General features: G+C 49.2%; 2 protein-coding genes across 6 annotated transcripts in view; one reads left to right on the plus strand and one right to left on the minus strand.

Annotated features, from left to right (window-relative positions):
• Positions 1-15: 15 nt before the first annotated feature.
• G0S2 (G0/G1 switch 2) lies at positions 16-1,020 on the minus strand. Its single transcript, XM_019714485.2, has 2 exons — positions 862-1,020; positions 16-735 (listed from the first exon to the last, which is right to left on the minus strand). The coding sequence occupies exon 2, from the start codon at positions 703-705 to the stop codon at positions 394-396; it is 312 nt and encodes a 103-aa protein (XP_019570044.1). The 5' UTR covers positions 706-735; positions 862-1,020; the 3' UTR covers positions 16-393.
• A 155-nt stretch (positions 1,021-1,175) lies between these two features.
• LAMB3 (laminin subunit beta 3) overlaps positions 1,176-27,725 on the plus strand; it is a 52,874-nt gene continuing 26,324 nt past the window's right edge. The window contains exons 1-6 of one of the 5 annotated variants that reach the window (XM_074321967.1): positions 1,176-1,297; positions 3,783-3,868; positions 6,941-7,073; positions 18,706-19,150; positions 20,509-20,573; positions 21,369-21,523. In XM_074321967.1, coding sequence (XP_074178068.1) covers positions 20,546-20,573; positions 21,369-21,523 — 183 coding nt within the window. In that variant the 5' untranslated portion in view covers positions 1,176-1,297; positions 3,783-3,868; positions 6,941-7,073; positions 18,706-19,150; positions 20,509-20,545. Of the gene's footprint in view, positions 1,298-3,782; positions 3,869-6,940; positions 7,074-14,527; positions 15,830-17,143; positions 17,324-17,390; positions 18,464-18,705; positions 19,151-19,191; positions 20,284-20,508; positions 20,574-21,368; positions 21,524-27,725 lie in introns of those variants that run through there. The other 4 variants (XM_074321965.1, XM_074321966.1, XM_019714472.2 and 1 more) reach the window with 4 other exon arrangements.

The raw sequence follows: 27,725 nt of genomic DNA on the forward strand, positions 1-27,725 counted from the left end.
AATCAGATACTGAGACATAGTATAAAACGTTTATATTTCAAATGCAAAAATGGTAGTCATTGTAATAATAATAATATAAAAAACGTTTCTCTTCCTTCTGCCCTAGTGCAGAATGGTAGATGCACTCAAATAGCTCAAAGACACATAGTGTTAGACAGCCTTCCGCAGTGCTGCACAGCAGCAAAACCTCAATCCCAAGCTCCTTTCGGTGGATCTGTGTGCATTCAGTTCTTCTTCGAAATAAGTGTCTTCTTCGAAGTAAGCCCAAACAGCACAGGACTCTTGCTCTCTCCTATGTGAGTCAGTCTCTGTCTCTGTCTTTTTCTTTCTTTACTTCTCTCTCTCTCTCTCTCTCTCTCCTCTCCCCCTCCCTTTGCTGGCCTCCCACAGCTCCTAGGAGCCTTGCTGCCGCTTGGAGAGGGCCCGGCTGCAGAGGGCGGCCTCATGCTGCTTGCCTTTCTCCGGCTGGGTCTGTGTCCGGAGGGCCTGGCGCTCCCGGGCAGCCCGCAGCTCGGCCACCGCTGCCTCCTCTTCCCGCAGGCGGCTGGAGGCCGTGAAGGGGCTGCAGACAGTCTCCACCAGGATGAGTACCACGCCGAAGAAAGCCAGCACGCTGCCCAGCACGTACAGCTTCACCAGTTTCCGGTTGGGCTTCTGGGTCATTATCTCCTTGGCCAGAGGAATCAGTTCCTGCACCATTTCCATTCCAGACCTGGGCTCTCGGGCCGGAGGGACCTGCGGGAGGAGCGGCGCAGGGAAGGGGACCGTTAGTCACTGAAGGATGGTTCCAGCACCCCTCCCTCCGCTCTCGGTAGAGAACCACAGAAAGGGGGCTCCCAGGCCCTGTGGGCGGGGGCTCACCTGAGCGACGCAGGGAGCAACTCGAGGCAGCGCGAACTGGGGGATGGTGAGCTGTCAGTCGGTCCGGCCGGCCCTGCGTTCTTCTCCTTCTGGGCAGCTGCGGCTCTTCCAGGTGAAGACTCCGCAGCTGGCACTTTGTCAGCGTCCCACGGCCGCTTATATCTTTTCTCCAAGACCCGCCTCCTGGGCTTCCTGGACTGGGGCCAGCGGAACACGAGCCAGACAGAGGAGGAGGGGGTGGGGGGAGGGGGAGGGGGAGGGGGGGAGGAGCGGGCCACCGACCTGGGGGATGGCGGCCACGAGCTGTGCACGCCTGCGCTGTGTGAGCTGGGGGCCGGGAGGGGGAGACCGCGCCTGGGGGCAGGGGAGGGCAGGCCTGGTCGCGGGCGGTCCTGCTGCAGGTGCGCGCCATGGTGAGCACCCGGAGCCCAGCGAGGTATCCGTGTGCATTTGTGACAGGACCCTTTTTAGTGGGGTGGGTGGCTGTACAGCTTCCCTCGTCTGGGGCAGCCCGAGAAGAACCCGTAATGGGGTTCTACCTAACTGAAAAATCAGTCGTTTTTATTCGGAAGGGTTGTCATCTTCCCACAGGTGTGGGGATCAGAGGGGGGAGAAGGCAAGGGGGAGGGATCCAGGTAAAGACCGAACAGGTCTCCAGGCTCTGCATAAGAGAGTGTGTGCTTATACTGTTCTTTCTTGCCTGACTGGTTTTATTCACAGGTGCTTGTGTTGTTAGGGTCACCCGATAGATTAATGGTTCATTGAGAGTGCCCTTTTATGCAGAGGTTGTGTGTGTGTGTGTGTGTGTGTGTGTGTGAGAGAGAGAGAGAGAGAGAGAGAGAGAGAGAGAGAGAGAGAGAGAGAGAGGACAATCTCTGTGCCTGCAGGTGTTTGGATATACATTTCTGTGTTTCGGGGAACTGCCATTAAATCCAAATCGCCCCCTTTCCCACTTGAGAAGTGAAGTTGGGGGCTGGGCGTGATGAAGATGGAAGGGGGGCTGTTGGGAAAAGTTTGTCTGCAGATCTAGAATGTAAATACTTCATGCTGTACTCAGTAATTATTTGCCACCTACCTGGATCTGGGGCTGCAACTCCACTGTGCCAACTGAGCTTGTAGAAACAGTTTAGGGGCGGAAGAGTGAAAGCAGACAGTCTGGGTAAGAAGTTAAAGAGTAGATTGTACTCTTGGGAGAGTGAGGGCCAGTAGGATGGATTGTGACTAGGATTAAACATAATTGTTTTGGGGTGGGGTGGGGATTCTGATTTAGCTTTGGCTCTCATATACCAGAGTTATCAAGTAGGGGAGAAGGAGAGACAGGTAGGCCAAAGGGCCTTAAGCAGGGAAAGGGAGAGGGCGGGGGGAAGAGGGAGAAATCAGACTGGCCCCAAAATTGCAAAAGTCAGTGAGGCAATCTTGCAACAGGCTGTCACAGTCAGTCAGGCTGAGCCTTGCTGGGAGGGGCTGGGAAGGGCTGTTTCAGGGATCAAACATTGAGTATTTGAGTCGCTGGAAGTTTTAACAGTAATTTGTCTTTGGGGGTCTGAGGCAATTTTCCAGATAATTCAGTTAAAAAAGGCGATAATAACAACTTCTCTTTGCCTTGGCTGGGATTGCTCTGTGCAGACCTGGAAAGGTTACCTAAAGAGCTTATTTAACATTCTACATTTTTGTCTGTACACAAGCAGTCAAGGTGACAAGGGGCCAAAGAGGGATTATTCCTGGAGGCTTGTTTCCCGGGCTTATTATTCTTTTAAACTTGTCAAGCAGGAAAATTCCGTAACAAGGGACCAAGCTGAGATTAATATCACTCTTGACATTTTCTTTGAATCTTCCTTATAATTTTGGAGAACTCTCTAATGATTGGCAGAAATGACCTATGAGCTTTTCCAACACCTGTGAGTGTTGCAATATGTGGCTTCTGGAAGAACATATGTGTACCTTAATATCAGGGCTTTTACCTGGTGAACACAAAATTCTGAATTGACGTGTTAATAAGCATTTCCGGTGTTTCTTGTAACAGATGAAAATTGCAAATCTGTCAGGGTCAGCGGACTGTAATTTATCAGAGGTTCTCCTTTCTTGTGATTTGCTGTGGTAGAGCCTGTCATCACCTCAGATGAGTTCCCCTCTCCCTCTTTGATAAACTGGCTTCAATCAACCCTCAGGCCCCACCAGCTTGCTGGCCAGGGCTGGGCAGAGGGCTGCAAATGGCATGGACTAGGGTCACCGATGGAGTTGATATACCTGGTTTAGGTAGTAGGTTGGGCTGAGTGGGAGGTGGAGGGAATAGAAGGAGGAGAAATCCAGGGTCACTTTATACTTAAGAATTTCTGACTCAGCTCCCTAGTCTGCATAGGGAAAGACAACCCAGCTTCTAGGACAGGGGATTAGGTAGGGCTTGGGAGACTAAGCACCTGCTTTAGCTCATTGATGTCGCTTTAGAGATGTAAAGCCTGTGTTGTGTCACACAGGTCGGACATAGGTTATAGCTATGAAGGTCAGAGCTGCGGTAGGGGGACCAACTGTCCCATTTCACCCAGTGCTGAGGGGTTTCCCCAAGATGCAGGACCTGCAGTTCCAGGCAGACTGGAACAGTTGGTCACCCTACCCTTGAGTCTACCCCAGTATTTAATTCTTGCCACTTCTAGGAAGGCAAGGAAGGCCAGTTTAAAATTTGTTTATTTTGCTTTCCAAATCCCTTTGTTCCAAACATTAAAGCACCCAGAGCTGTCTGCAGAGGAAATAATCACAAAGGGGCAACCTATGCTCCAAGGGGACAGAGCTGTCCCCACAACTGTGCCTTGAAGATTGAAGGAGTAAGCGACAAAGGTCTTTTGGGTGGTTGGTTGTGTGTGAACCTTAAGTTATTATTATTATTATTATTATTATTATTATTATTATTATTATTTTGTTACCAGCTGCCTGCTGCCTATTAATTCGCTACCTACCCTGGGATTCCACGAGGCTGGACAGAGGGATCATCACAGGAGATACGATAAAACCAGTTCTGTCTCTCACATCTCTTTTTTTTTTTTTTTTTTAATGGATATCCTGCTTTTACCACAAGCTTCACACATCTAAACGAGACTCCCCACATTCTCTGTACTCGTACAAACTAAGTCCACTTCTCAATACCCTTATTTCTAGCAGTGGCATCTCCATTTCACCTGTTCTCTGGGCCTAAAATATTGTGGCATTTTCTCGGAGAGGCCGTCCCTGACCACTTCATTCCACCATTCCCTACCCAATGCCCTGCTTTATTTTTCTACATGGCACTCGGTACCTGATTATTGATACTATAATTATGCATTTGCTTTTTGTGTTGTCTTCCGGGTAGTTTGGAGGATGAGCCTCATGAGGGCCGGGACTTTGTTTTGTTCTTCCCTGTGTCCCCAGGGCCCAGTATAGTTCTTGGCACATAGTAGGTCCTTACTAGGTAACTGGCATTAATGAATATCTTTCCCATTGGATTGCAAAGCCTGGTGGGGAGGAACCATGTTTGTTATGTTTGCCTGCAGTCAGACTTTTAGTGGATGCTCAAAGGCATTTAGGATTCTTTTTTTTTTCTTTCTTTGCCTTATGTCCTTTCCTCTCTAATCCATCTCAAATACCACCATCAAATGAATCTTCCTACAATTACATTTTTTTATTCTTAATTGCCTGTTTAAAGCCTGGGATGATTTCTCACCCACATGATGAAGTCCTGGATTCTGCATGTTAGATTTACTGGACCAATATTTTTGGAATCCAGACCTCTATGAATGAATCTTCCCTACTCACCTAACTTTCTCATTCTTCTCCAACAGAAACCCTTTGCTCCTCAGATGGGTTTCTTCCAGCCCAAGAAATAACTCGTTTGCATTGTCGCTGCCTCACCTTCACTCATAGTCTTCTTCTTACCTGAAATGCTGTTTTCTTTCTGTTCTGTCTTCCTTCAGTTCGTGTGCTCCAAGAAGCCACCCCCTCCTGTGCCCGCACACCCCGACCACTCCTTTCTGTGAATTTCAGCTGCCTTTCTGGCTTGTGCTGTGCAGGTTGGCACTGCATTGCGTGCTGTTTGATACAGTTCTCCATTGTCTCCTGTGGGCTGGCCCTGTCTCCGTGGAAGACCAGGCCCCTGTACCATTTATGATGCCAACATATATTAGGGGCCCAATCAATACCAGTTACATTGACCTAGAAGTTAGTACTGGGATAGACATTGCAAAACGATCAGTTAAAACTCTCTTGGGAGGTTATTTTAGGCACCGAGGTTTGTCCTTGGGGTTGAAATTGCCCAAGATCTGGCAGCTTGGCTGATTTCCCTCCACTCTGGTTTCCTCACCTTTCACTTGTACTGCCAACGTATTATCTAACATTGCAGCAACTGGCTCACTCTCGGGCATCCCTCCAACCTGCTCCTAGGACCCGAGGGCCTGGACAAATCAACTCTGAGGAACAGCCCTTTCATAGACATTTTGCTTTTGCCCCTCATGGTTTCTGGCCAAGCAGAGCCACTAGCTATTGGAGCATGCAGGATGTGCTGGGAGCCTTGGGTGGCCACGGGCACCCAGCTGCCCACACGCCACTGCTGAATCGCAGTACTGTGCGTTACAAGTTTGAATCAGCACAGAGAACTTTGCCCAAGTACAAATGCTAGCTGGACTTGAGAGAGTAGGGCTCTGGAGTGGAACAGACTTGTGTTCATTTAAGCCTGGCTCCTATTACCAGGGTCTGACCTTGGTCAGTGGCTTAACTTCTCTAGCCTCCATTTCCTCATCTGTAAAGTGAGGGTGAGGACACTACCTGTGAAATGGGGTGTGCTGAGGACTGAATGAGCTCGAGCACTATAAAGGGCTTAGTGGTTTAGCACAAATGAAACGATCAATAAACGTTATTGATTCAATTCTTATTCTGTTACTAGTCAGTTGTCTGCCTCTTAACTCCACGTTAGCAGTGCCTATGGTCCTTTATCCCAACCCAGGACATTTACATTCCCTGGGTGATGTATAGGAAGCAATAAAGTCCAAATCTGTTGAAGCTAGCCATGTATCTGGTACTGTGTTAAGTATAGTTGTAGGAAGCTGAATACAAAATCATCCTTGCCCTCAAGAAGCTCATTGTCAAGTATAGGACACAGACATTAAATAAGTTATTACAATATACTAGGATCAGCACAATAATGGAAGTATATGTCAGGTAAACAAATAGAATAGGAGAAATATATTGATTCAATTTGGGGAGGAGGTGGTCAAGGAAGGCCTAAGTGTAGATGATAACTGAGCACTTTAAGATATTAAAGCATGGCTAGTGTTCACCAGGTAACTCTGGGAGGCAGTTGGGTTCAGGGTTGAGGGAGGCCTGGAATGAGAAAGGACTGCATGTGAAAAGGAGGATGCCTGAGAAAGCATTGCATGGTCCAGGAGAAGTTAGGCAAGATTGGTGTTAGAATATAAAGGACACGTTTTGGGAAATGGCAGGAATTGAGGAGGCTGCAGTGGGCAGGAGCCAGATAATAGCCAGTTATGTAAATTATCGACAGCATATGCCACACTTAGGAACCGCTGACTCCTCCCTTCCAGAAACACATTCTCCTTGGCTTCCGTAACACCGTCTCCTAGTTTCCGTCCTGCCCTATTCTGGACACTTCTTAGTTCTTTTCCTCACGTTTGCTTTTTGTCCAACCTCTAAATGTCAGCCTTTCTCGGGACTCAGTCCTGGGGCCTCTTTTCTTATTCCACATGCTCTCTTTAGGTGACTTAGTTTATTCCCAAAGCTTCCATTACCGCCTCTGTGCAAATACCGTACAAATCTGAGCTCTGGACCCGTGTCTCCCCTGCCTGTGTTACACCTACACTTGGGTATCGTGCACGCACCAAACTTACCATGTCTAAAACCAAATTCAATATTTCTACTCCATACACTCGCACCCCCGTCTTTCATAGTCTAGGCGTCACCGCCTACCTCACAGCTCAGGTCCTAAGCCTGGGCGCCATCCTTTACTCCTTTGTCACCTCTCTTTCGTAAACAGTCACCAACGCTTGTCATTCTAACTTTTAACTATCTCTTGATTTTCTTTGCTTTCTACCACAATAAGGAACTGAGTTGTCCTGCAACTACATCAGCTCGAAAGAAGACCCCGAGATCCAGATGACACAGCTCACCGGACAACTTGCTATTAGCCTTCTGAGATGTGAGCGGCTGTGCCCAGAACCCCTGACTACAGAAGCGTGAGTTAATAAATGGATGTTATTTTAAACTACTAAGCTTGTGTTCATTTGCTATGCAGCAATTAAAAACGAAGACAAACAGCATGCTGGGGTCTCCTGTTGGAATCACAGGAGGAAACCTGTGAAACACGTGACCAGGACGAGGAAGACTCACCAGGAGGGGGAGACTCTGGCTTCGATTCTATGGTTCGTCGGCATAAGCTCTTCCTTGCAGACACCTTGCCCTTCTCTGTGTCTCTCAGATTTACCCAGAGACACTTAACCAGGGTTGGAATCAGCTTTCCACTCTGTAGCAGTCTACCCCCAAGCAGTTTATCACTTTCAGAAAAAAATTGCCCAACCAGGCTGACTGTTTATTTTCTGTAGATGTAAGACCACAAATCTCAAATGGGCAGTCAGCTATAATTTACTGTGTTTTCCAAGTGAATTATATTTATTACTCTCTAAAAAGATTTTTCCACACTTTCTCCCCACTTCCCAAATAAGCTATAGCCTCTACTTTTCTGACACCTTATGTCCTGGTGAAATAGAAAGAATCAAGACAGGAGCTGCTTCATTTTCCAACCACCCAATCAATCTGCTTCAGCATCCTTCATATGCTGTACCTTCTATCACATTACCAGGGAGGTACCTATAGGTACCTTCTATTGGGTTCATTACCAGGGAGAAGCATCTCTGATTCTTTGTGTACAGAGCTGTCCCTCCATCTCATCCTGACTCATCTACTGAAGGTCTTGGGAGTCCATGAATGGCTCAGGTTGCTGTAGCCTACAAGTAAGGAAATATGATTCAAAATGGTTTAATAGTAAGAAAAAATACATGATTTCTCAGGACAGTGATTTCAGGACTGACTCATTCAGCAGTGTAACACTGTCAAGAACCCGGGTTCTTTCTATCTTTCTTCTCTTATTTCTTCAGCATGGAGACTTGTTACAGTCTAGCTCACATGACGGTTCCAAGATCGTTGCCACAGTTCCAGGCATTGCATTCAATATGACAACATCCAGTGAAGGGAGAGAGGCTGTTCTTTCTCTCTTATTGCCAAAGAAACCTTGCCTAGGATCCCCTCAGAGACTTCCTCTCATTGGCCCGAGCTGGGGTGAGTGCCCATTCCTAGAACTGCTTAAGAAGGGAAGGATTGGAGCTTGGAAGTCAGGAGCTTCGACCAGTGGATCTCAAGGGTTGTCCCTGGGAACAGGTGCAGTAACATCACCTGAGAACTTGTGAGAAATGCAGATTCTTAAGCCCCACCCCAAAACTATTGAATCAGAAATTCTGTATGCAGGACTAGCCGTCTGCGTTATAAAAAGTCCTCCAGGTAATTCTGGTGCTAAAGTTTGAGAACCACTGGTTTAGGCTAATCTCTGAGCTGGGGAAAGGACAGCTGCCCTGAGGTCTTGAATAACACTGAGGATCTTTAGCAAGGAGGAAGGAGGGTATGGATTTTGGATAGGGGTGAACTTCCTGCCAGGTCCCTCCTCTTCCTGAATAATCAGTTTCTTCTTTATTATAGTATTCTGTCAGCATGCAAACATACTCTGATATCGCGATCTTAAAAAAATTAGTCCATGACCCAAATCACTATCCAGCTGCTGTGTGAATTCTTTGCTTCACTTCGTAACTAAAACTATTCATTATCAGTATTTCAGTTCCAAATACCAAAAGTACTGCCAGTTTCATTTCCGGCCTTTCTATTCCCAAGTACCAGCTGTGGTGGATGGAATAGGAATTATGGCCTTGGAAGTCAGCTGATCAGTGGATTAGCTCATCAGGAATTTTCTGTTTCCAGTCTTAGGGGGGAAATATTTCTTTTTCTGGATGATTTTCTCTCTATGTTACCTTGAGAGGGAGTTATGGGTAATATTAATGGCATCATAGTCTTCGAACACTTTTTTGTTAGGTTTTTCCTTACCCCAAGGATCCATAGTAATAATTCAATATCTGTTTATTGAGCACTTACTATGTGCGAACACTGGGTCATGCACTCCATAAGGGGATGAAAAAAGTGGCCGAGAATTGTTCCTGTCCTCAAGGAGTTTGCAATCCAGTTTTGGGGACAAATCACAAAATAAGTAAAAGTGGAATAACCATAAGTATGTCAACCTGAAATAGAAAGGTTTTACCAAACAGAACAGAACTGAATGCTATCAGTAAGGTCTGCTGCTGGAGTTCGGGAATAATTTACAGAGGATAGCAGAGAAGTCATCGCTGATCCAGGAATCTGAAATGAGTCTTGGATTTAGGATTTGTGAAGGATACAAGAGGTGGAGAGGGCAACGCAGACAGTCAGCGCCAGATGGTGACTCAAGCCCAAGTGTGGCCAAGGGAACGGAGAGCTGGATCCGAGAGCACTTGAGTGAAGGAGGCTGTGTGAGTGAGGTCCAAAATTGCAGCTTTTTGCAGCAGAACCCTAAATGCCTGCCTGTGGACACTGGACTTTAGCCTGGAGATGACGGAGAGTGTACATGTCAAAGTGCAGACATAATCCAATTTAGCAAATGGGGCACTAGGCCAAAGCTGAGACAAAAATGTAATAGCTAAAAGTGCAAAGGCACGTGTGCATGTGTGCGTGTGTGCGCCTGCATGCCTGCGTTAAGAATGGCACACATTCAAGATTGAGGGTAACCTGTTTTAACAGTATTTGACTTGAAAGAGACAGAGGCATTAATGTATCTATAAGCTCAGTATGGGTCCATGGTGTGATTTGGCTGGAGGCAGCGGCAGGAGTAGAGTCTTCAGAACAGAAGTCGTTTTGCCGTAGTTTTTCTTCCCCCACGTCTACAAAGAGGACTGCTTAAAGATCGGCTTAAGATAGACTTTGGAAGCTTAAAGATCTGCTGTTGGATTCTGGTTTCCCCATATACTCATTGTGGTAGACAGTGCTGTGTGTTCACTATGTTGTACTTCATTCTCCTCTTCTGGGAGCATAGGAAGATCACTTAGGAGTCGTGTGAGTGGTTCTGGCCAATAGATTGTAAGCAGAGTGACTGCGCCACTTCAGAACTGAAGCGTGGAGTAACTGGGAAGAGCTCCTTCATGCGCCTCTAACCTTGCTGCTACAGCCATGAAGGCCAGGTGTCCTGGTTGGCGCAGCTACAAGATGGCGGAGGTCCCTGAGTGACTCACCGTTATCTTGCATTTTAGTTTATGCAAACGACACATAAACATTTGTTTTGTTAAGTGGCTGAGATGTGGGGGTTCATGTATTACTGTAGCATAGGCCTAACTTGACTAAAACACTAGTTCTGTGTCTTTATCACTTCAGGCTGCTGTAACACAATACCACAGACTGGGCGGCTTAAGCAACAGACTTTATTTGTCATAGTTCTGGAGGCTACAAATCTAGAATCAAGATGCCAGTAGACTGGGTTCCTGGTGAGAGCCTGCTTCCTGGCTTTCAGACAGTTTCCTTCTTGTTGTGTCCTCTGGTGTCTGTTCCTTTTTTTAGATGGGCACTAATCCCATTATGGGGACTCCACCCACATGACCTCCTCTAAACCTAATCATTGTATAAGGCCCCCAACTCCTAATACCACCACATTGGGGTTAGGGCTACAACAAATGAATCAGCTGGGGATGGGGGCATCTTCATAACACTGTAACCTTGTACCGGCTACTTAATAAAGCTGAGAGTGTAAAGAAAGGGGAATATCTCCCTCAAAGAGGCATCTTAAAGGGCTGCTGTGATGTTTCAGTGAGATAGAATGGTGCCTTATACCGTGTTTCCCCGAAAATAAGTCCTAGCCGGACCATCAGCTCTAATACATCTTTTGGAGCAAAAATTAATATAAGACCTAGTCTTATTTTATGTTATAAGTAAAATATCTTATATCTTATAGTAAAATAAGACCAGGTCTTATATTAATTTTTGCTCCAAAAGACACATTAGAACTGATGGTCCGGCTAGGTCTTATTTCGGGGAAACACAGTAGATAGGAAAATATTTCGTTCCCTTCTGTCCTTTCAGGGTAATATATAACTATTTCTTTCTGGAGTTGTATTTAAACAAAGGAGTAAATACAGCCTATAATGCCCAGGGGAGCACACACGTAATCAGATGAGGCGGGAATTATGTCCAGCCCTACACTGTTAGTTCAGTTCTCAATACTTCACCCCGCATGGTCTTTGCTAAAGGGACCCGTGCCCAGATGTCAGGCATCTGGACACCAGGACACCTGTGTTCACTTCTAAGCATCATATTTTAGGAAGATTATTGACAGATGGGGCAATTTCTAGAGGAAGATGATTAGGTTAGGAAAAGTCTGGAAGTCATGGGAATGGCTGAACAACACACAAGTAAGGTTGGGGGATTTAGCAAATAAAAATATTATACAAGGAGCCCAGTAAAATTAGAATATCAGATAAATAATGACTATCTTACTATATGTCCCATGCAATATTTGGGGTCTGCTTAGACTAACCAGCTATTCCTTGTTTATCTGAGTTTCAAATTTAACTGGGATCCCTGTCTTCTATCTGGCAGTCCTTGCTATAAGGAGTTGTGGCCTCTTGTTGGAGGCAGTGTACACACAAGATAGAGATATAATCTCACAGTTATGACCACAAATGCTTATTTGTATTTGAACACTAGGAGTTGCTGGGTATACAGATTTCCGAAAAAGCAATGGGAAAGTTCAGAAATAGGTGTCATTATCCCGAGACAGTTGCATGGCAGTGACAAATTTGGGCGAGGATAAAAAGGTTAGTTGACCTCACTTCCTCTTTCCCCTCAAAATATAGGTAAATGAGAACTGACTCTCTTCTTTCTTTTTGGTTTGCCCTAAGACACACAAACAGGAAGATAAGGTTCTGGTAGTTCCTTATACGACGTGTTCTGCCCTCCCTCCCTCCTGGTCTTTCCTTCTTGCGTACACATTTAGTACGTAGGTTTATTGAGAAACTGTGCTAATTGCTTTCTTGACAAAAGAAATATAACAACCCCCAAAGAAGCAGTACTGTACTTCTTAAAAAGGGGAAACCATATCTTACAAAATCTACAATGATTTAGAAACCAGTAGCAAATTCTTGGGTAGTTTGTGGGTATAGTGGAAGGGGTTCAGGGCAAAGAGAGGAAGGAGTCGGTGGACAAAAACCACTCTCGTCCCCTGAAACTTTTTACTTGTACTGATCATTCTAGTAAAATATGCTCATTGTGGAAGATGGGAACATACAGAGAAATATAAACAGATGGGAAATATTAGCACTTCGGATATTCTCTCCCTGTCTTCTTTTTGAATATTTTTTTTCTTTGAAGTAGATTTCATGCACATTTGTTTTCTTACTTTCCCCCCCAGTTAACCATATCTCCTAAACATTTCCCCAGGTTATTAAAACCTCTTTATCAGTATTTTGGATCAGAAGATAGTTGTGAATGATGTTTTAAGGAGAGGGAATTAGATTAGATAAGGACTCAACACCCTTGTCTGATGAGCTATTGACCAGACTTTGATCTGTGTAAGCAGAGGCTCTAGGAAAAGAAAGTGTGTCTTCTCTGTGGCCCTCAGACTTGCTGGGCAACTGCCCTGAGCTAAGTAGTAAACTTGCTGTCCAGACAAGCTTTGACTCCTATCTTTATCAGGTGTTGGACTCTGGTTTTACTAATGCTTGAAGGCTGTAAAACAATGTCATGCTTACGCTTACTCCTCCACCCTCTGTCCTCTGTAAACACTTCTCCCACCCCCACCCTCTAACCTTCCCTGTTCAGAAAGGCCAGAAGCATCACCCTACTAGGGGAGCTCGATTTGCCCCCTGAGTGCCCCTTCTGGTCCAGGTCATGGCTCCTGGGGAGTTTGCAGCCCCTACAGAACTGAGTGAAATGCACAAAGCACAGATTCTCAGGTTGGGATCTGGGCCCCCCGCTGGGAGGAGGAGGGGAGCAGCCCAGCCACTGATTGCCCGGTAGGTGAGCTACGAAACATCTGCCTGGGAGTGATAGGTGGTTTTTGTTAAGCACAACTACAAAGACTGCCGACCATAGCCCCAAACACCTGTGTATGGCGCACACATGGGGACAAACACCCTTTACAGGGCACACACCTCACCTCACCTGGCCTGGCCGTTTGCTGAGGTGCATTGTTTCCTTTGATCTTTTCAAGGACCCATGAGGTACATTATTACTCTTCCCTTACATTGTTACTATTCCCTTCGGAGGCAACTTGCTCTGGTTGCCCAAAGTCACAGCTGGGCAGTGCAGAGCCAGACTTGTCCCTTCACCCCTCTCTCCCTAAGTCTAGGCTTTTAACTGCTGTCCTAAACCACCAGCCCCGGATAGCAGAGCACCCTAGCACTCGCTGGACGGCACTTCAGGGGAGCTTGAAAAACACATTGCATGTCCCTGCCCCTCTGAAAGCCAGTTAAGTCCCTGAGTGGGGCTGGCATAAGGACATGATTTTATAAATTCTGTAAGTAATTCTGAGGGGCTGCCTGGGTTGAGAACTAGTAAAATCCAACAGCTTTACTTACGAATGATGAGACTGAGACCCAGAGAGGGGTTTGGCCAACTTGATGCTGCTTCTATTGAGTAGAAGAGCTGGAGCTGGGTCTGGGGGTTAGGACATGTTGAAATCCACACATAAACCCCATGTGGCCACCGGCGTGGGAGGGAGGCCTGATTGAAAGCCTTTAGGAGGCATTGATTCGGGACATGAAGCCAGACCGACCCACATTCCCACCCCCTCAAACCACAGATGCTCAGGTCTCCATATTCAGACCTCAACCACCATTTTGAACATTAGGAAATATCGTTTGTCCATCTAATGGCCCTTTCTGGGATCATAGAATTTTAAAGTCCTGTGGGGCAGTCCTCTGCTAGCCGGGGAAGCAGGTCACATGATGCAAGTTCCCCGTGACCCTCTCAGCCGTTCCTTCCCCAGGTGCTCCTGACCTGCCACGTGGCTGCATGTTGCCCCTTGACGTATAAGTCTCTCTCCTCTCATGTGAGGCTTGGCCATGGCCACATGGCCAGTTCCACATGGCAAACCGGTGGCCAGAGTTCACAGCAGGAAGGTCAGAGAGGTTGAACGTAGGTCCCGTGAACCTAATTCCCAGAGGGCATTGGCTGGACGGTAGAGGTGGCTGGGGGGGAGGAGGGGGCGGGGTCATGAGCTGGCCTGTCTGCCAGAGGGACGTAGGGAATTTGGGAGGGCAGTGACCGTGGCATAAATGCCAAGATTTTTCTCTCTATTTTCTGGGTCAGCCATGGGCCAGCCATGAGCCGGCATTCGACTCCACCAAGCTGAAGGCTGCCCTGGGCTGTACCCCTTGGGAGGGTGGGGGGGACCCTTAGGGGTGTATCCTGGGAGATAGAACAGAAGCTGCTGAGGCCCCTGAGGTGACCCAGGAGCCTGACCTCCTTTGGTGAGGGGAAGTTGTGTCATCCTGTCATCATGCCCTTTGTGTGATCTCACCGTGTCCTGTGATGTTTGTATGGTCATCTTCTCTGTGTTTCCACTCAGGATGCTCACGTCCTCACTCAGAGCAGCTTCCTGTTGGTATGAGGGCAAACCCTGAAAGTACGTGCCGGAGCCTCTGCGAGGGGGAGCTGGAGGCCAGCACCTTCTCTATCTGTGCCCACACAGAAGAGGCTGTCAATATGGAAAACAAGCAAAAAATCACCTCCTGGCGTCTGTTCTGGATGTTTCCACAGCATCTGTCTCCCCAGGAGCCCCCAGTCAACATCAGTGCTCTCAGAGTTGGAACAAAGGTTCAAAGAGGCATTGTTTTTAGGTATTGGGTCTTGATTCAGTTTGGGAAACAAGGTGGACTCTGGTCAAGGAGACAGGGAGCTTAGGAGATCTTAGGCTTGAAGTAACAGTTAAGAGTATGAGTGCTGTAGCAAACTGGTCTGGGTTCAAATGACCTCTCACTAGCTGGGGCCACGTCACTGAAAATGTGCCTCCTTTCCTTAATCTGCAAAGGAAGGATAATTAAGGGTCTCTCCCCTTTAGCCCCACAGAGATATGGTGGGTGTTAAATGAGTTAGTGCCTATAAAGTGCCTGGCGTCCTGCGAGCACTTGGTGAAATGTTAGCTGCGGTTGGGTTAGGCTGACTGCCTGATTTCTCCCAGACCTCATCAGGCCAGTGAGCATGGTTGTCCGTTGGGCAGACATTGAGGTTGGGAAGGTGCGAACGGGGGTCGAGAAAAGGGGTATGGAATACAGTCACCCTATGACAGGCAGCCCGGGCTCCTGCTTACTGCTGGCCTCTGCCTGAGGCTGGGTTCCTGTCTGCTCAGTGACATAACAGACCCACTCTCTCTCTTTGGGTTTTGGGGAGGCACACGGAAGAGTGACTGATTGTCTGGCCAGCTGAGCAGTTGTGCTGGAGTGGCGGGCCACGCCAGCTTGAGTCACATGGCAAATTCCAAGGCCACTCCTGGAGCCCACCCTGCCCCACAGACAGGCACTCAGCCGTGACTCACTGTGTCCAGGTGATTTCTGAGCCTGAGTCACCTTCCTCCAACACCTCAGTATCAGCATTCACAGCCTGGACCAGGCTCGCTTATCCTTAACCTCTAGGTTCTCCTTTGCGTCCTTTCCGCTCCATTCCTTGCTCCCTACCCTTTGATCTCTCATTGATCAAATCTTGGTTGATCTCCCTGGAATTTGGATGGTTTAAGCCTGACACATGGATAATGGAGACAGTAGCTTCCAATGCCGTTCCCATGCCCTCTCAGAGACACTGCCGGGAATGATGGAGAAGCAAGCCGAGAAGAAGCCTGCCTACATCAACACGATGACATCTTTGTAATCTGAGGGTAGGTGCCTCAAAAGAGACCCCTGCCCTTACAGCTGACCGATGAATGAATTACTACTACTAGCCATCCATTCTAGTGGCCAAAAGCCCAGGCTGTACCTTCTGAGAGTGGAACTACACCTACAAAAGCATGGAGACTCATTAAATGATATCGGTTATTTATACTTCAGTGTGAATCCATTCATTCCACAAACATTGAGCACCTGCTATGTGCCAGGCACTATTTCTAGGCACTTGGAAAACAGTAGTCAACAAACTGGACACAAATCTTTGCCTTTTTGGACAGTACATTCTGGTGGGGAGAGACAGAAAATAAACAGGATGAATAGGTAAGTTATATAGTTAGTTAGAAGGAGGGAAGTGTTGCAAAAAAACCCCCAAAAACAAACAAAAACAAAAAAACCCAAAGCAGAACCAACCAATAATGTAAGTTAGGGGGGCCGGGAGTGCTGGGGTGGGGACAGGGACGGGACAGGGATGGCACCTTTTGAAGAGCATGGCCAGAGTCAGCCTCATTGAGAAGGTAGCATTTGAACCAAGACTTAAAAAAGGTAAGAGGGTTAGCCTTGCAGACATCAGGGGAGAGAGCAGCTGGGGCAATGCCCTCAGATAGAAGCAGCCTGGTAATTCGGAGGCACAGCAAGAAGGCCATGAGGCTGGAGCGGAAAGTGAGGGTGATGCAATGTCTTGGTCTTGTAGAGAAGTAATGGGGGGGGTGTGTCATATCATTTGGGGCCTCTGTAAGGGCTTTGGCTTTGCCGTTGCCTGCAGAGGGGAGCTGGTGCAGGGTTCTGAGCAGGGGAGGCTGTGATCTGTTGTATTGGGACTAGACTGCAGACCAGTTGGCAGGCCATCACAGAAGTCTGGGGGAGAGGCCCAAGCTAGAAGGGTAGAAATAGCCCTGGTTGCTCTTGGAAGGAGAGGTAACAGAATTGCCTGATAAGTTGATGTGGGTGCAAGAGAAACAGGAGTCAAGGTTGACTTCGCAGCCACTTTCCTGAGGATAAGTTCAAGTGAGTAGGGGGGCCACGGAGGGCTAAGGGCTCTAGGGCAGGGTGGTGGGAGGCAGAGAGAGCGAAGGGTGCACAGATGGGGGGCTTCAGTGTTGGAGTGGTGCCCCAGCCTTGCCTTTAGCCCTGGCTGGGTCCTAACCCAGCCTCTGGCTCTATTTTAGGCTTCTTGTGTCTGAACAGATTGGGTTCTGAAGTTCAAAGCCTGTGCCTGGGCCCTGTAGCCCAGGGGAGGGGGGAGGGGGCTAGACCTGCACAGGGTCCCCAAGGAGTGAGGCTGACTGGGCTGTTCTTGGGTTCTGCAGAAACAACATCTGGACTTGGCCAGGTGTACGTGGGGGGGCCCAAACAGAGCAATTGTCATTTCCCTCTGGAGAGGCTAAACCACTCCCTGGACCTGCCCCAGCCTGTGATGTCTGAAACACCAAAGGTTTATTTACCTGGGCTGCTGCCTCCTAAGAGGTGAATAGGAGGGGGATTTAAAGGTGAGGCCCACCACATGCCTGCCTGGCCCCGCCTCGGCTGAAGATAGGGGATTGCAACACCTGCTGTCTGTTGAGTTAACTATTAATGAGTTCTTTGTCACATCCTCTTTCCTGGTGGTGGGCAGAGGTGGGCAGATCCAGGACGCTGAAAGCAACCTTGGAAGCCTTGAGTTTAGGGAGTTGGAGAAGTGGAGAGAATGAGGCCAGGCGGGTGGCCTCAGAGCCCAAGGGTGTCAGCGGTGACCTTTCTCTGGGGGACTGGATGGGTGTCTCTCTGTCTCCTTGTTGCAGAGGCAGGCCCATGAAGAGAAGCTGCATGTACTGGCTCCAGCTTGTTGAGTTCAGCCAGATTTCACTGGAATGCTTACAGGGGCCGTGGCACTAAGAGTTATTGGAGTTTCCATTATGCATCTAAACAACTGATTGCCCATTCGCTAATTACAGTGTTTCTCCTGCCCATCTAAATGTCTCAGCTAAACTAGAAACAGCGTTCGAAATGCCCAGCTTAATCTGCAAAATTCTACATTTTCCCCTTAAGGGTGGTCAAATCGATTTCTTGGACTTAACCCTTCTATTGCAGAGACCATCCAGCGTAGGAGAGACTGACAGGCAGGAATGGCTAGTTAAGAGTCTCCTTTAAATAGAAACTTTGAGGCAATACTGTTCCCAAATAGTGCCAGTGCAAGCTGTCCAGGGCCGAGATATGAACTGGGTGGCCTTCCAGAACGCTCTAAAACCCTCTGGCCCTAACCTGGGAGAAAAGTATCCTCTGAGGCCAGCCTTTCTATCTGGCCTGTTACTGCCATTTACAGTGGCTCTCAGCCCAGTAGCCTTGAACTAGGAGCCTGCCTAGGGTCCCACAAAAGAAGCTGTGTTCCCAGGCCTGGTGGGGGGCCAGGCAGGTCTGTCCAGATAGGCCTCAGCCTTGCCTTGTACCACTTGTGGTCAGGTCTGTTTTCTGGCCCTGCAGGCGGGCATTCCTGCCCCTGGAGGGAGAGGCTAGCACACCAGCCCTCCTGAGCTGGGGGCAATGACTCACAGGTAGTTACCTGTCCTGGGGCTCCCTGCCAACCCAGGGAGGGAGCCGGAGGCGACGCATTTAGAGTTGATTCCTGCTTATTCCTGTTAAGCTTTCCTGGGGTGAGTTGGGCTCTGACCCCTTCCTGATGAACTGTAGCCTTTTAAGGCTCCTCCAAATTCCCCGAGAAGCAGGGATTTTCCACTGTTCTTGTTTTCCCTGGTGGAAGGAAGGGTCTGTTGCCTTCCAGTCTCCTGGATGTTTGGGTCTTTTCCTCACTTTCTAGCCTGGTGACCGGTCTGGCGCTATAACACCCTATATACAAGCCCTGCTTTTTGTGTCCTCTGCTTGGTCTTCTGTCCAGGGTGGTCCAGGACACGAGGAAGCTGACCCCTACGGGCCTCAGGGAAGACGCCAAGTACAGTGCCTGTCACAAATGCCAGCCCCCTCCCACCCCCTGGATCCTGGTGTGGAAAGATCACAAACATTTGCCTGGTGCTTTCAGTTTGCAGTACCCCCCTTTACCTCTCATCGCACCCACAGGCAGGCCGGCACGGCCGGGCTTGCTGTGAGGCCTCTGGGACCGACCCACTTGCCCAGTCCTGTCCTGGGGGTGGGGTGGGGTGGGGGTGCAGTGACGGCAGATGGGCGTGCCAGCCGCCAGATTCCTGAGACCCGCCCTGCAGTGGGAGTCTCCAGAGGTAAAGCCGTTGTTTAAAACCTGGGAGCCAGGAGAGGGGACCCCCCACATTCAAGGGGTGCTCTCAGAGAGGCCATCTGGAGAAAGAACAGCAACAGCACGGAGCCAGGTATGTTACCTGCCTTCCCCTGCCTGGTGGGGGCTGGGCACGGAGAAGGGCTGTACTCTGGGTGTCTGGGGCCTGGTTGCAGGCCCAGTTCTTCCTCTTCCTGTGAGCTCACCTGAGCGAGTCAGCTGCAAAGGCTAGGTTAAATGTGTGCCCAGGATTGGATTGCTTTTTCACATCTGATAAGCATCTCAGTGACTTGGAAGAAAGCAGGTTCAGATCAGGGCTGAGCACAGAGAGAGGTGGAAAGGGTGGGCTGGCCCCGCCAGAGCTCTTCTAAGGCTGCTGGGAATGCCTAGTTCCGGGGTGGGAGGGCAGAGACAGCACTGAAGGAGAGCCAGGACATGGGTTTCCCTCTTAGGCCATGATTAGCTGTATGAACTAATCTATGAGGCCACCTGTCTTCTCTGGGCCCCTGACTCTTCTGGGACCTGATTGGAAGGAATGATTTCAAAGTGTAAGGATATATAATATAAAGATGCCAGGAGAGCCCCAGTTCCCTCTCTGCCCCTGCATTGCCAAGCCCATGTTCCCCCAGCCCAGACAAAGGACTTTGCGGCTGTCACTGGAGCAGAGCGAGCATCCAGCTCAAGACAGAGGTGGTCTCTGCATGAGCAGGGCAGGCCTGCCTGCCTCTTTCGGACCCTTCGAGTATCTATCCCCAGCCTCCTTCAGAATCTGTGGCCTCCTAGCCCCATCCATCCTGCACAGCCTCAGGCCATAATTAGAGGCATTTGGGCTGCTTCCAGTTCAGTAAAATCCTCAGTCACTTTTCAAAGACTGCCAGGCCTACCTCTCTCCCCATCACATTCCAGCTGGCCACGTCGCCCAGAGTTGTGGGCACCACAGCCTTACCCTTGGGGTGGCCCTTGGTGGGATTGGAGACCATGCCAGTGGCAGGAGAGGGCTCACCTCCAGACCCTCAGCCACTTTGACCTGCTCACCTTTGGGCCTGTAGGCTGGGCCAGGCCCTGAGAAAGGCCAGACCTCTTTCTTGGGCAGCAACAAGGCCTCAGACCTCTCCAGCTCCTCTCCTGCAAAGGGCCAGGAGTTTCCTGCTCCCCACCTTGTCCTTAGGACTCTGCGGGCAGGACCAGGCGAGCCTCCTCCCTTCCATTTCAGATGAGGAAGCTGAGGTATGGGAGGGGATGGCATTTTTCCAGGGCACCTATGAGTCCCATGCTCATTGGGCCAGGGGGCCAGGGCTCTGGCATTTTCCAAGGTTTTGGCTGCAAATATACCTGCTCGTCAGAGGTGTCCTAGGTAAAGTCTTCTGAAAAAACGTGAGTCCAGGAATAGACGGGGCTAGTGTGCCTTAGGGGTTTGCACTGTTTTACACGGGCTGCTTTGATCTGTCCCAGGTGAGGTCCTCTCCAGGGATCCCCCCACCGGCTGAAGATGAGGCTCTCTCTTCTCCTGTGTTTTGGTAGGTATCCCCTCCGATCCTTCCAAGCCGTGTCATATAGCAGGAAGCTGACAGTGGATGGGGAGGAGGACAGTTAGCCAAAGCGTGAGCATTACCTTGTCACCCTGTAATCCTGGGGTTTGGAGCACTTGTTTAGTGGGGGCACCCATGAGGTTTCTCTGCTCCCTTAGGCCTTTGGGGAAGATACTTTCCTGTCTCTCTTGCGAGGCCCCCAGGTATCTTCTTATCCCTGCCTGAGAGTGGTTGGTGGTTCCCCAGGTGCCCTGCATAGTTTATTTCCCATCCTCTCCCACACGAGCTGGCTCCAGCGCCATCGTGACTTGAGCTCTCGATTTCCCAGTGAATTGCAGCGGGGCACTCACATGGTGTGGTTGGGTCAACTTTGCAGACAAAGGAGCAGAAAGAATGCAGGTCTCTCCCAAATGTTCACAGATGGCAGCAGCCAGCCCTCCTCTGAGCTGTTGGTGGAGGCCACGCTGTCATTGAGGACAGTTGTGGCCCGCGTGCTGGTGGCCAAGTGTGTGCCGGGAGCTTGGTTGTCAAAGCCACATAGGGACGCCATGTTTCAGGATGGGTTTTGGTTTCCAGTGTGTCGCCTTCTTTTTTCAGTTGGGAGTTGCAGAATATGGTCAGCTTTTTTACCTAACAGCCCCGGGATGCAGTCATTAGTACCACCAGCAAGTGGGAGCAGGACAGGGTCTCATCTGGTCGATGTCTGCCTCCCTGGGGGACGCTGGGGAGGCTGGCTACATCCTCTTCTCTCCAGGCTGAACCCCAGCACCCCTGTGATTTCAGCCTTGCCCAGCCTCCTGTGTGCCCAGCAATCCTGCTCCCGCGGGGCCTGCTACCCACCTGTTGGGGACCTGCTCATTGGGAGGACGCGGTTTCTCCGAGCTTCATCTACCTGTGGACTGACCAGGCCTGAGACCTACTGCACCCACTATGGCGAGGTAGGCCCTAGCTCACGGCCTCCAGGGCTGGAAGAAGACGAAGTAGGTGGGGTGGGGGAGCCTGCCACTGCTCACTGAATACTTAGGGTGTCCTTAGGGTATCCGCCCAGCCCCATGCACTGTGGGGGCGGGGGAGCAAGAAAAGTATAAGGCTGGTCAAGAGAAGGTGTACTCAGTTCGCTGAAGAGCTCTTTCCCCTCTTCTGCTCCATAACGTGGGGGTGTTTTCTCAGCCCCTAGGCGTGGGCAGGACAGTTTTTCAAGTCTTGGAGATAGGCAATCAGATAAGTGTTGATCCTTTATATGTAGAGTCTAACATGTCACCTTTGGTGGACGAAGTCAAGGCTGGTGGAGCACAGGTGCTGGGATGTGTGCGCTGGGTTGTGTGCGCTGGGTTGTGTCTTGCTATGGGGTGAACTGAGTTGCGCCACAGTCACTCTACTGCCACCATCTCTCTGGCCAACGTTGGGGTGTGGGTGTGGACAGAGCCAGGAGGAGAATACGTGATCGTAGGCTGGGGTTTACCTTCGATGCTTTGCAGTTGTCATGTGTGAAAAGCCAACTCGCCTCTCAGCCTCCTAGGTCCATGTCACCCCAGGCAAAGTGGGAAACAGTCAAACTGTTGTGAAAGCGCATAGATCAGTGAAATAAATGAGGGAGTGACTTGAGGTTAGCGAGAAGGTTGGGGACTCAGTCAATAATTAAGAAAATGAGCTAAGGGAATCCAGGAACTGGAACACTTTGAACTATGTCCGTTAACATTGCCTGTATAGGCAACTGATTTGTTCGGAGATGTTGCGATTTTTCTTCTACATTGCCTTTTTTGTAGGAAGTTTGGTTTTCTTTTCCCTTCAACAAAATTGGGGTCTTTGTTCCTCATGTTCACCAAGGTTGAAATCACTCAGTGTTTTCTTGTTTCCCAGCTGCCTATCTCATTGGACCATTTTTCTATCCTCAAAATACAGGTTTGGACAAAGAAATGGGTGAGGGAGTGGTTTGCCCTGAGTCTCTGCAGCATTTGAGGGGGAAAAAAGGGAGAGAGAGACAGAGACAGCAAGGGAGTGAGAGATTGATTGCCATGACGGAGACTTGGGTTATCGGTGGTTTCCTCTTTCCAGACTGTCCTCAGGACTATGGTGATATATCTGATACTGTCACTGGGGCTCACTGTCCTTATAGTTCCCAATGTTCTCTTGGCAACTTTTAATCACAGATAGTCCTCGGTCGTGGCTTTGGAGGTGCTGGGCAGAGATGGCTGCGGCTTCTGCATCTCACCCACTTGGATATGGGAAAGAAAGCCCATTTGACAGTGTTGGGTAAGATGCTCGGCACCAGGCCAGTCCTCCCCGTGGGCCCAGATTACTCCACAGACATCAGGGGCCTGGCAGTGTTGAGCTTTCTGGGCAATAGAATGATTTCTAGCTGCCCCCTTCCCATACGCCCTCAAAACCTTGTGGCACTGAGCCGTGTCTAAAAGGTTCAGGGAGACCTGAGATTCCCTTCCTCAGGCTGACCTGCCTTCTGGGAGGGAAAGCAAGGAGAGGTCAGAGGCCCCAGTGCTGGGCGCCCCTGGGCCCCGACCCTGCCTTCACAGCTTCTCTCCACAAGGCGTGGGTCTTTGGGCTTCGTTCTGGCCTGCCCTCTGCCTCTCCCAGATGCCCCAGAGAGCCAACTGCCTCCCCTGCTTTTAAGCCTACCCCACCAGAGTAAAACACAGGGTGCTTGCAAAAGAGAAGTCTAGACTTTTGCAACCCTAGGGATGGATAAATCTCAGCTATTTTGCTGCAGTGAAAATTGGGAAGTATTGGCTCTCTCTTTTTTTTTTTTTCCCTTTTTCTGTAAATCCATGGAACCTCTTGGAAAGAGTAAAGGATAGGGCATCTTGGGTGCAGGATGTAGCCCCAGGTCTGCCACTCACTTGGGGTGAGATCTTGGACCAGATAATACCCCTCTCTCAGTCTCGCTTCCTACTCGTGAGTGAGTGTTAGATGAAATGAACTTTAGGGTCACTCCTGATTTCGCTTTTCCTCTCCCTTACGCATGGAACCTAGAGGCTACTGGTTGCCAGCCAGGAACACACACTCTAAAGGCACAGCTAGTCCCTCTGTACAGATGTACCCTGAACCCTGCCCAGGTGTGGTGGTGCCTGGGTGATGAAAATTAAGTACCCAGATTTAACTCTGCTGAGTTCCAATTTCAGTTTTTAAGTTTAATTTATTATTTTTATTTTATTATTAAATATTATAGCAACTGTAATTCATTGAGCATATAGTATGTGTTCCAGGCATCGTACTAAGAGTCTTATATAAATTACCTCATTTAATTTTCAAAATATTCTATGAAGTGGCTCTTCTTATCCCCATGAGCTATTGGGAGGGTTTAAGTGTGTGCTGGGACCCCAAATTGCTAATGGAAACACACAGGAGTTGAGTTTTCTGAGTAGGGATGGTGGGCAGCCGGCAGGGTACTTGCCAGCCCCAGTGGGAAGTGAGGGTGGCGTGATGCAGAGCTGCATTCCCACTGACACCGCACTGCCCCCTCTCCCCCTCAGCCCTCTCTACCACCCCCATCCCTAGATGCACACCTTCCTAAGTCAAAGCCTCTGGTTTAGTGCCTCTGCTCTATTTCCGTACACGGGTGACATTGCGAGCCCTGAGCTCAGTACAAATCACTCAGCACCTGCTGCCTGCCTACTGATGTGGCACGAATGCAAGTGCAATGGGGAATTTATGACCTTGGACATTTCTGCAATGCTCACTATCCCCACCCCACCCCCACCGCCTGCCACTTGTGGGACTCAGTGCCATGGACTTGCAGGAGCAGTAGGGACTGCTTCCAGTTCCAAAATTGTCTCTCCCAGCTCCCATTCTCCTCTTTGTGGACCAGTCTGCCTGTTGGCATGTTACCTCCTCTGTCTAATTTTGTCTCAGTGGCTAAATCCTATTGGCCTTGAGGGCATGCATCTGGGGGTTTTAGGTCCCTTATGTGGACCTCGGCCTTGGCCAGTTGTGCCTCATGTACCTTCCACATGCCCACATTTGCCCTTCTGGCCTTGCCAGCCCTGACTCCACATTAATTGTCTGGGATTGAACCCAGGCAGTTCTTTACTTAAATGGCCCGAGGCTGCAGTCCCACTGTGTCCCTTTGCTCTCTTTCTTTCAGCTCCTAGATGACTTCTGGGTCAACTCACTGCCCTGTTGGCCCCTAAAGCTCAAGCATGAATGACAATGTCTGTGACAGGTCCCTGCCTTTGTCCTCTTCTGTGTTTTCCCTGAGCCCCAGTTCCTCATTTGAAAACTGGGAGTAGTGGTAGCACCCATTTCAATGAGTTGTTGAACAAGCCATATGACGACTGGCATGGTGTCTGGAAGATGCCAATTGTTTCGCCCCCCTCCCACACCTACCTCCAGGGACCTGTGTCTGCATGCAGAGGCCATCCCATCTTTGAATGACACTTCTGGAGAATTTCTTCCCTGATCAGGGAACACACTCACATACTTGCTGAAATCAGCCTGTCCTTTGGCCAGCCCACTCTCTGCTTTCAAGATGACCACTACCCATCTGATTTGGAGGCAGTCATGGTTGGCAAAGTCATCCCCACTGGGATGGAGACTCTAGTTCTGGTCCTGGCTCTGACACTTAGAATAGAAATGTGACCTCACAAAGGTCATGACTTCTCCCCCATTTCCCCAATTTATGAAATGAACGAGTGGGGTTAGTCAGCCTTTACATTTGTTCGTCTCTAGCATCACTGCCCACCAGCTTCTTGGAGATAGCTGGGCCGTGTGTGAGCCCTTGAGGGTCCCCCATGGTCTCTCAGATGAGCAGTGGCAGGGGCTTAGCCCTTTGCTCGTCTCTGGGCTGGTACATGCTCCTCAGGAACTAGCCGACTTTACCTGGAAGCTTTCCAGCCCTATTTCTGCTCTTCACAGTGCCTCTCCAATGTTGTGTCTGCTCCCCCAAATGCTTCATTTATCCCCCACTTTTTTCCTGCACAGGGGAAAACTTAATTACCCAGCTGCCTTAATAACAGTCTTGCATAGTACATTCCTCAGGTTAATTAGCTGTGTAAACCAAACAGCTGTCATTTTTATCTCTTGGAAACAAGCTGAGGAGCAGTAGCCAGTTGATAGCCCCTCCTGCCCAACACACACACACACACACACACACACACACACACACACACATTAACAACCATTGCCTTTCTTTGATGATTGTCTGTTTTCTTTTTTTTTTAAAGATTTTATTGGGGAAGGGGAACAGGACTTTATTGGGGAACAGTGTATACTTCCAGGACTTTCTTCCAAGTCAAGTTGTTGTCCTTTCAATCTTAGTTGTGGAGGGTGCTGTTCAGCTTCAAGTTGTCCTTTCAATCTTAGTTGTAGAGGGCACAGCTCAGCTCCAGGTCCAGTTGCCGTTGCTAGTTGCAGGGGGCGCAGCCCACCATCCCTTGCGGGAGTCTAACCGGCAACCTTGTTGTTGAGAGGATGCGCTCCAACCAACTGAGCCATCCGGGAGCTCAGTGGCAGCTCAGCTCAAGGTGTCGTGTTCAATCTTAATTGCAGGGCGCTGCCCACCATCCCTTGCGGGACTCGAGGAGTTGAACTGGCAACCTTGTGGTTGAGAGCCCACTGGCCCATGTGGGAATCAAAACGGCAGCCTTTGGAGTGAGGAGCACGGAGCTCTAACCGCCTGAGCCACCGGGCAGGCCCCAATTGTCTGTTTTCTTGACCTTTGTCATGGCTAATGTCAGAGCACATTCATATATGGCTTAAGAGTCTCATCCTCCTTCCTCTCGGAGGACTTTGAGCCTGTCTCTGACCAAAATGTATGTCCTCCTGTCTCCAGAAGCAGGTCTGAAACTCCCAGAGCTCCTACCACTGGGGGTTCACGCTTTTGAATGAAGCATTGTTGACTTGATTGTTTAAAATGCAAATACTCTTGGGAAAAGCACCATATCAATCTATTATCGACCGTTTATATCTCAGAAAGGGTTTGCTTATGAGAAAATTAGCTGTGGCTTTTGCAAAGTGTCCCAAGAGAGTAAGACCCAGGATGAGTAAGTTTAGAGGAGAAAGAAGAAAATGGAAAGGGACATTGGCGAAGAGTTGCTATCAGAGGGAAGCAAAGCTTGGTTTGGTGGAATGTGAGATTCTTGGGTCCTGGTTGTTATGGGCTGGGGAATGGCTTGTGGAGCTGAAAGGGGAGAAACGAGGGGAAAGGTGTGATGGCAAGGCCTGGACACAAACCTGGGTGGCCTCACAGCTTTTGTGGCCTGACCTCTCACCCCATTTCTCCTGGGGTTCAGGTCCCTAGAAGCCTCTGGGCAATGTCTTACAGACCTACCTTGCTGCTTTGTCATCAGGGCCTGTGGGAACCATTGTGACTGGTAGAGCCTGTGGAGGTCTGGGCACACAAACCAACTCTCTGCACTCAGGTCTAGGGGGACACCTTTTTGTAGATGTCTAGGCTGGGGTTGAGGATGCCCTTCCCCGGGGAGAAGAGCGAGAGCATCTTAACAACTAGTTCTAGTCCTTGCAATTTCCCACGGTTGCCAAGTGACCACTGTGTCCCTTGAATCATAACAGGACAAGAAAGTTTGGAGCCAGATAGCCTGGGACAGGAATCCCTGCTTCCTCTCTTCCTAACTCTATGACTTGGACACATTTCTTAACTTCTTCCAAGACTTGCTTTCCTAATCTGTGAAATGAGGGTACCCACCGTTTAATGTCATATACCTACCTCAGGGATTTGGGAAGCATGAAATGAGGTAACGTATGTACTGTGCTCAGGAAAGAGCCTGGTCCTGTATAATTTTTAGGTGTGTGGTTACATCGTTGCTATAATCAGCTTCAGAAAGTGACTTTTCTGAACTTAGTGTGGATGGAGATAAGGGTGGTGCAGAGTTAAGGGTGCAAGATGTTACTTCATGACAAGGAAGATTGCGTTGAAAGTACCTCACAGGGAGAGGCTCCAAGATGGCGGATTAGGTAACCGCTATGCCTACTGCATCCCAGGATCACACCAGAATTACAAATAAATTCTAGAACATTCAACCTCTAGAATCACCTGAAGACTAGCTGAAGAGAAACTGTGTAGCTAAGAATATACAAAAGAGGCCACATTGAGACTGGAATTAAAAAAAAAAAAATTAAAAATGAATTAAAAAAGAAAAGCACCTTATAGCACCGGGGCTGCCCTCC

Source organism: Rhinolophus sinicus, linkage group LG17 (genome assembly GCF_036562045.2).
Source record: "Rhinolophus sinicus isolate RSC01 linkage group LG17, ASM3656204v1, whole genome shotgun sequence".
In the NCBI taxonomy this organism is placed as follows: Eukaryota; Metazoa; Chordata; class Mammalia; order Chiroptera; family Rhinolophidae; genus Rhinolophus; species Rhinolophus sinicus.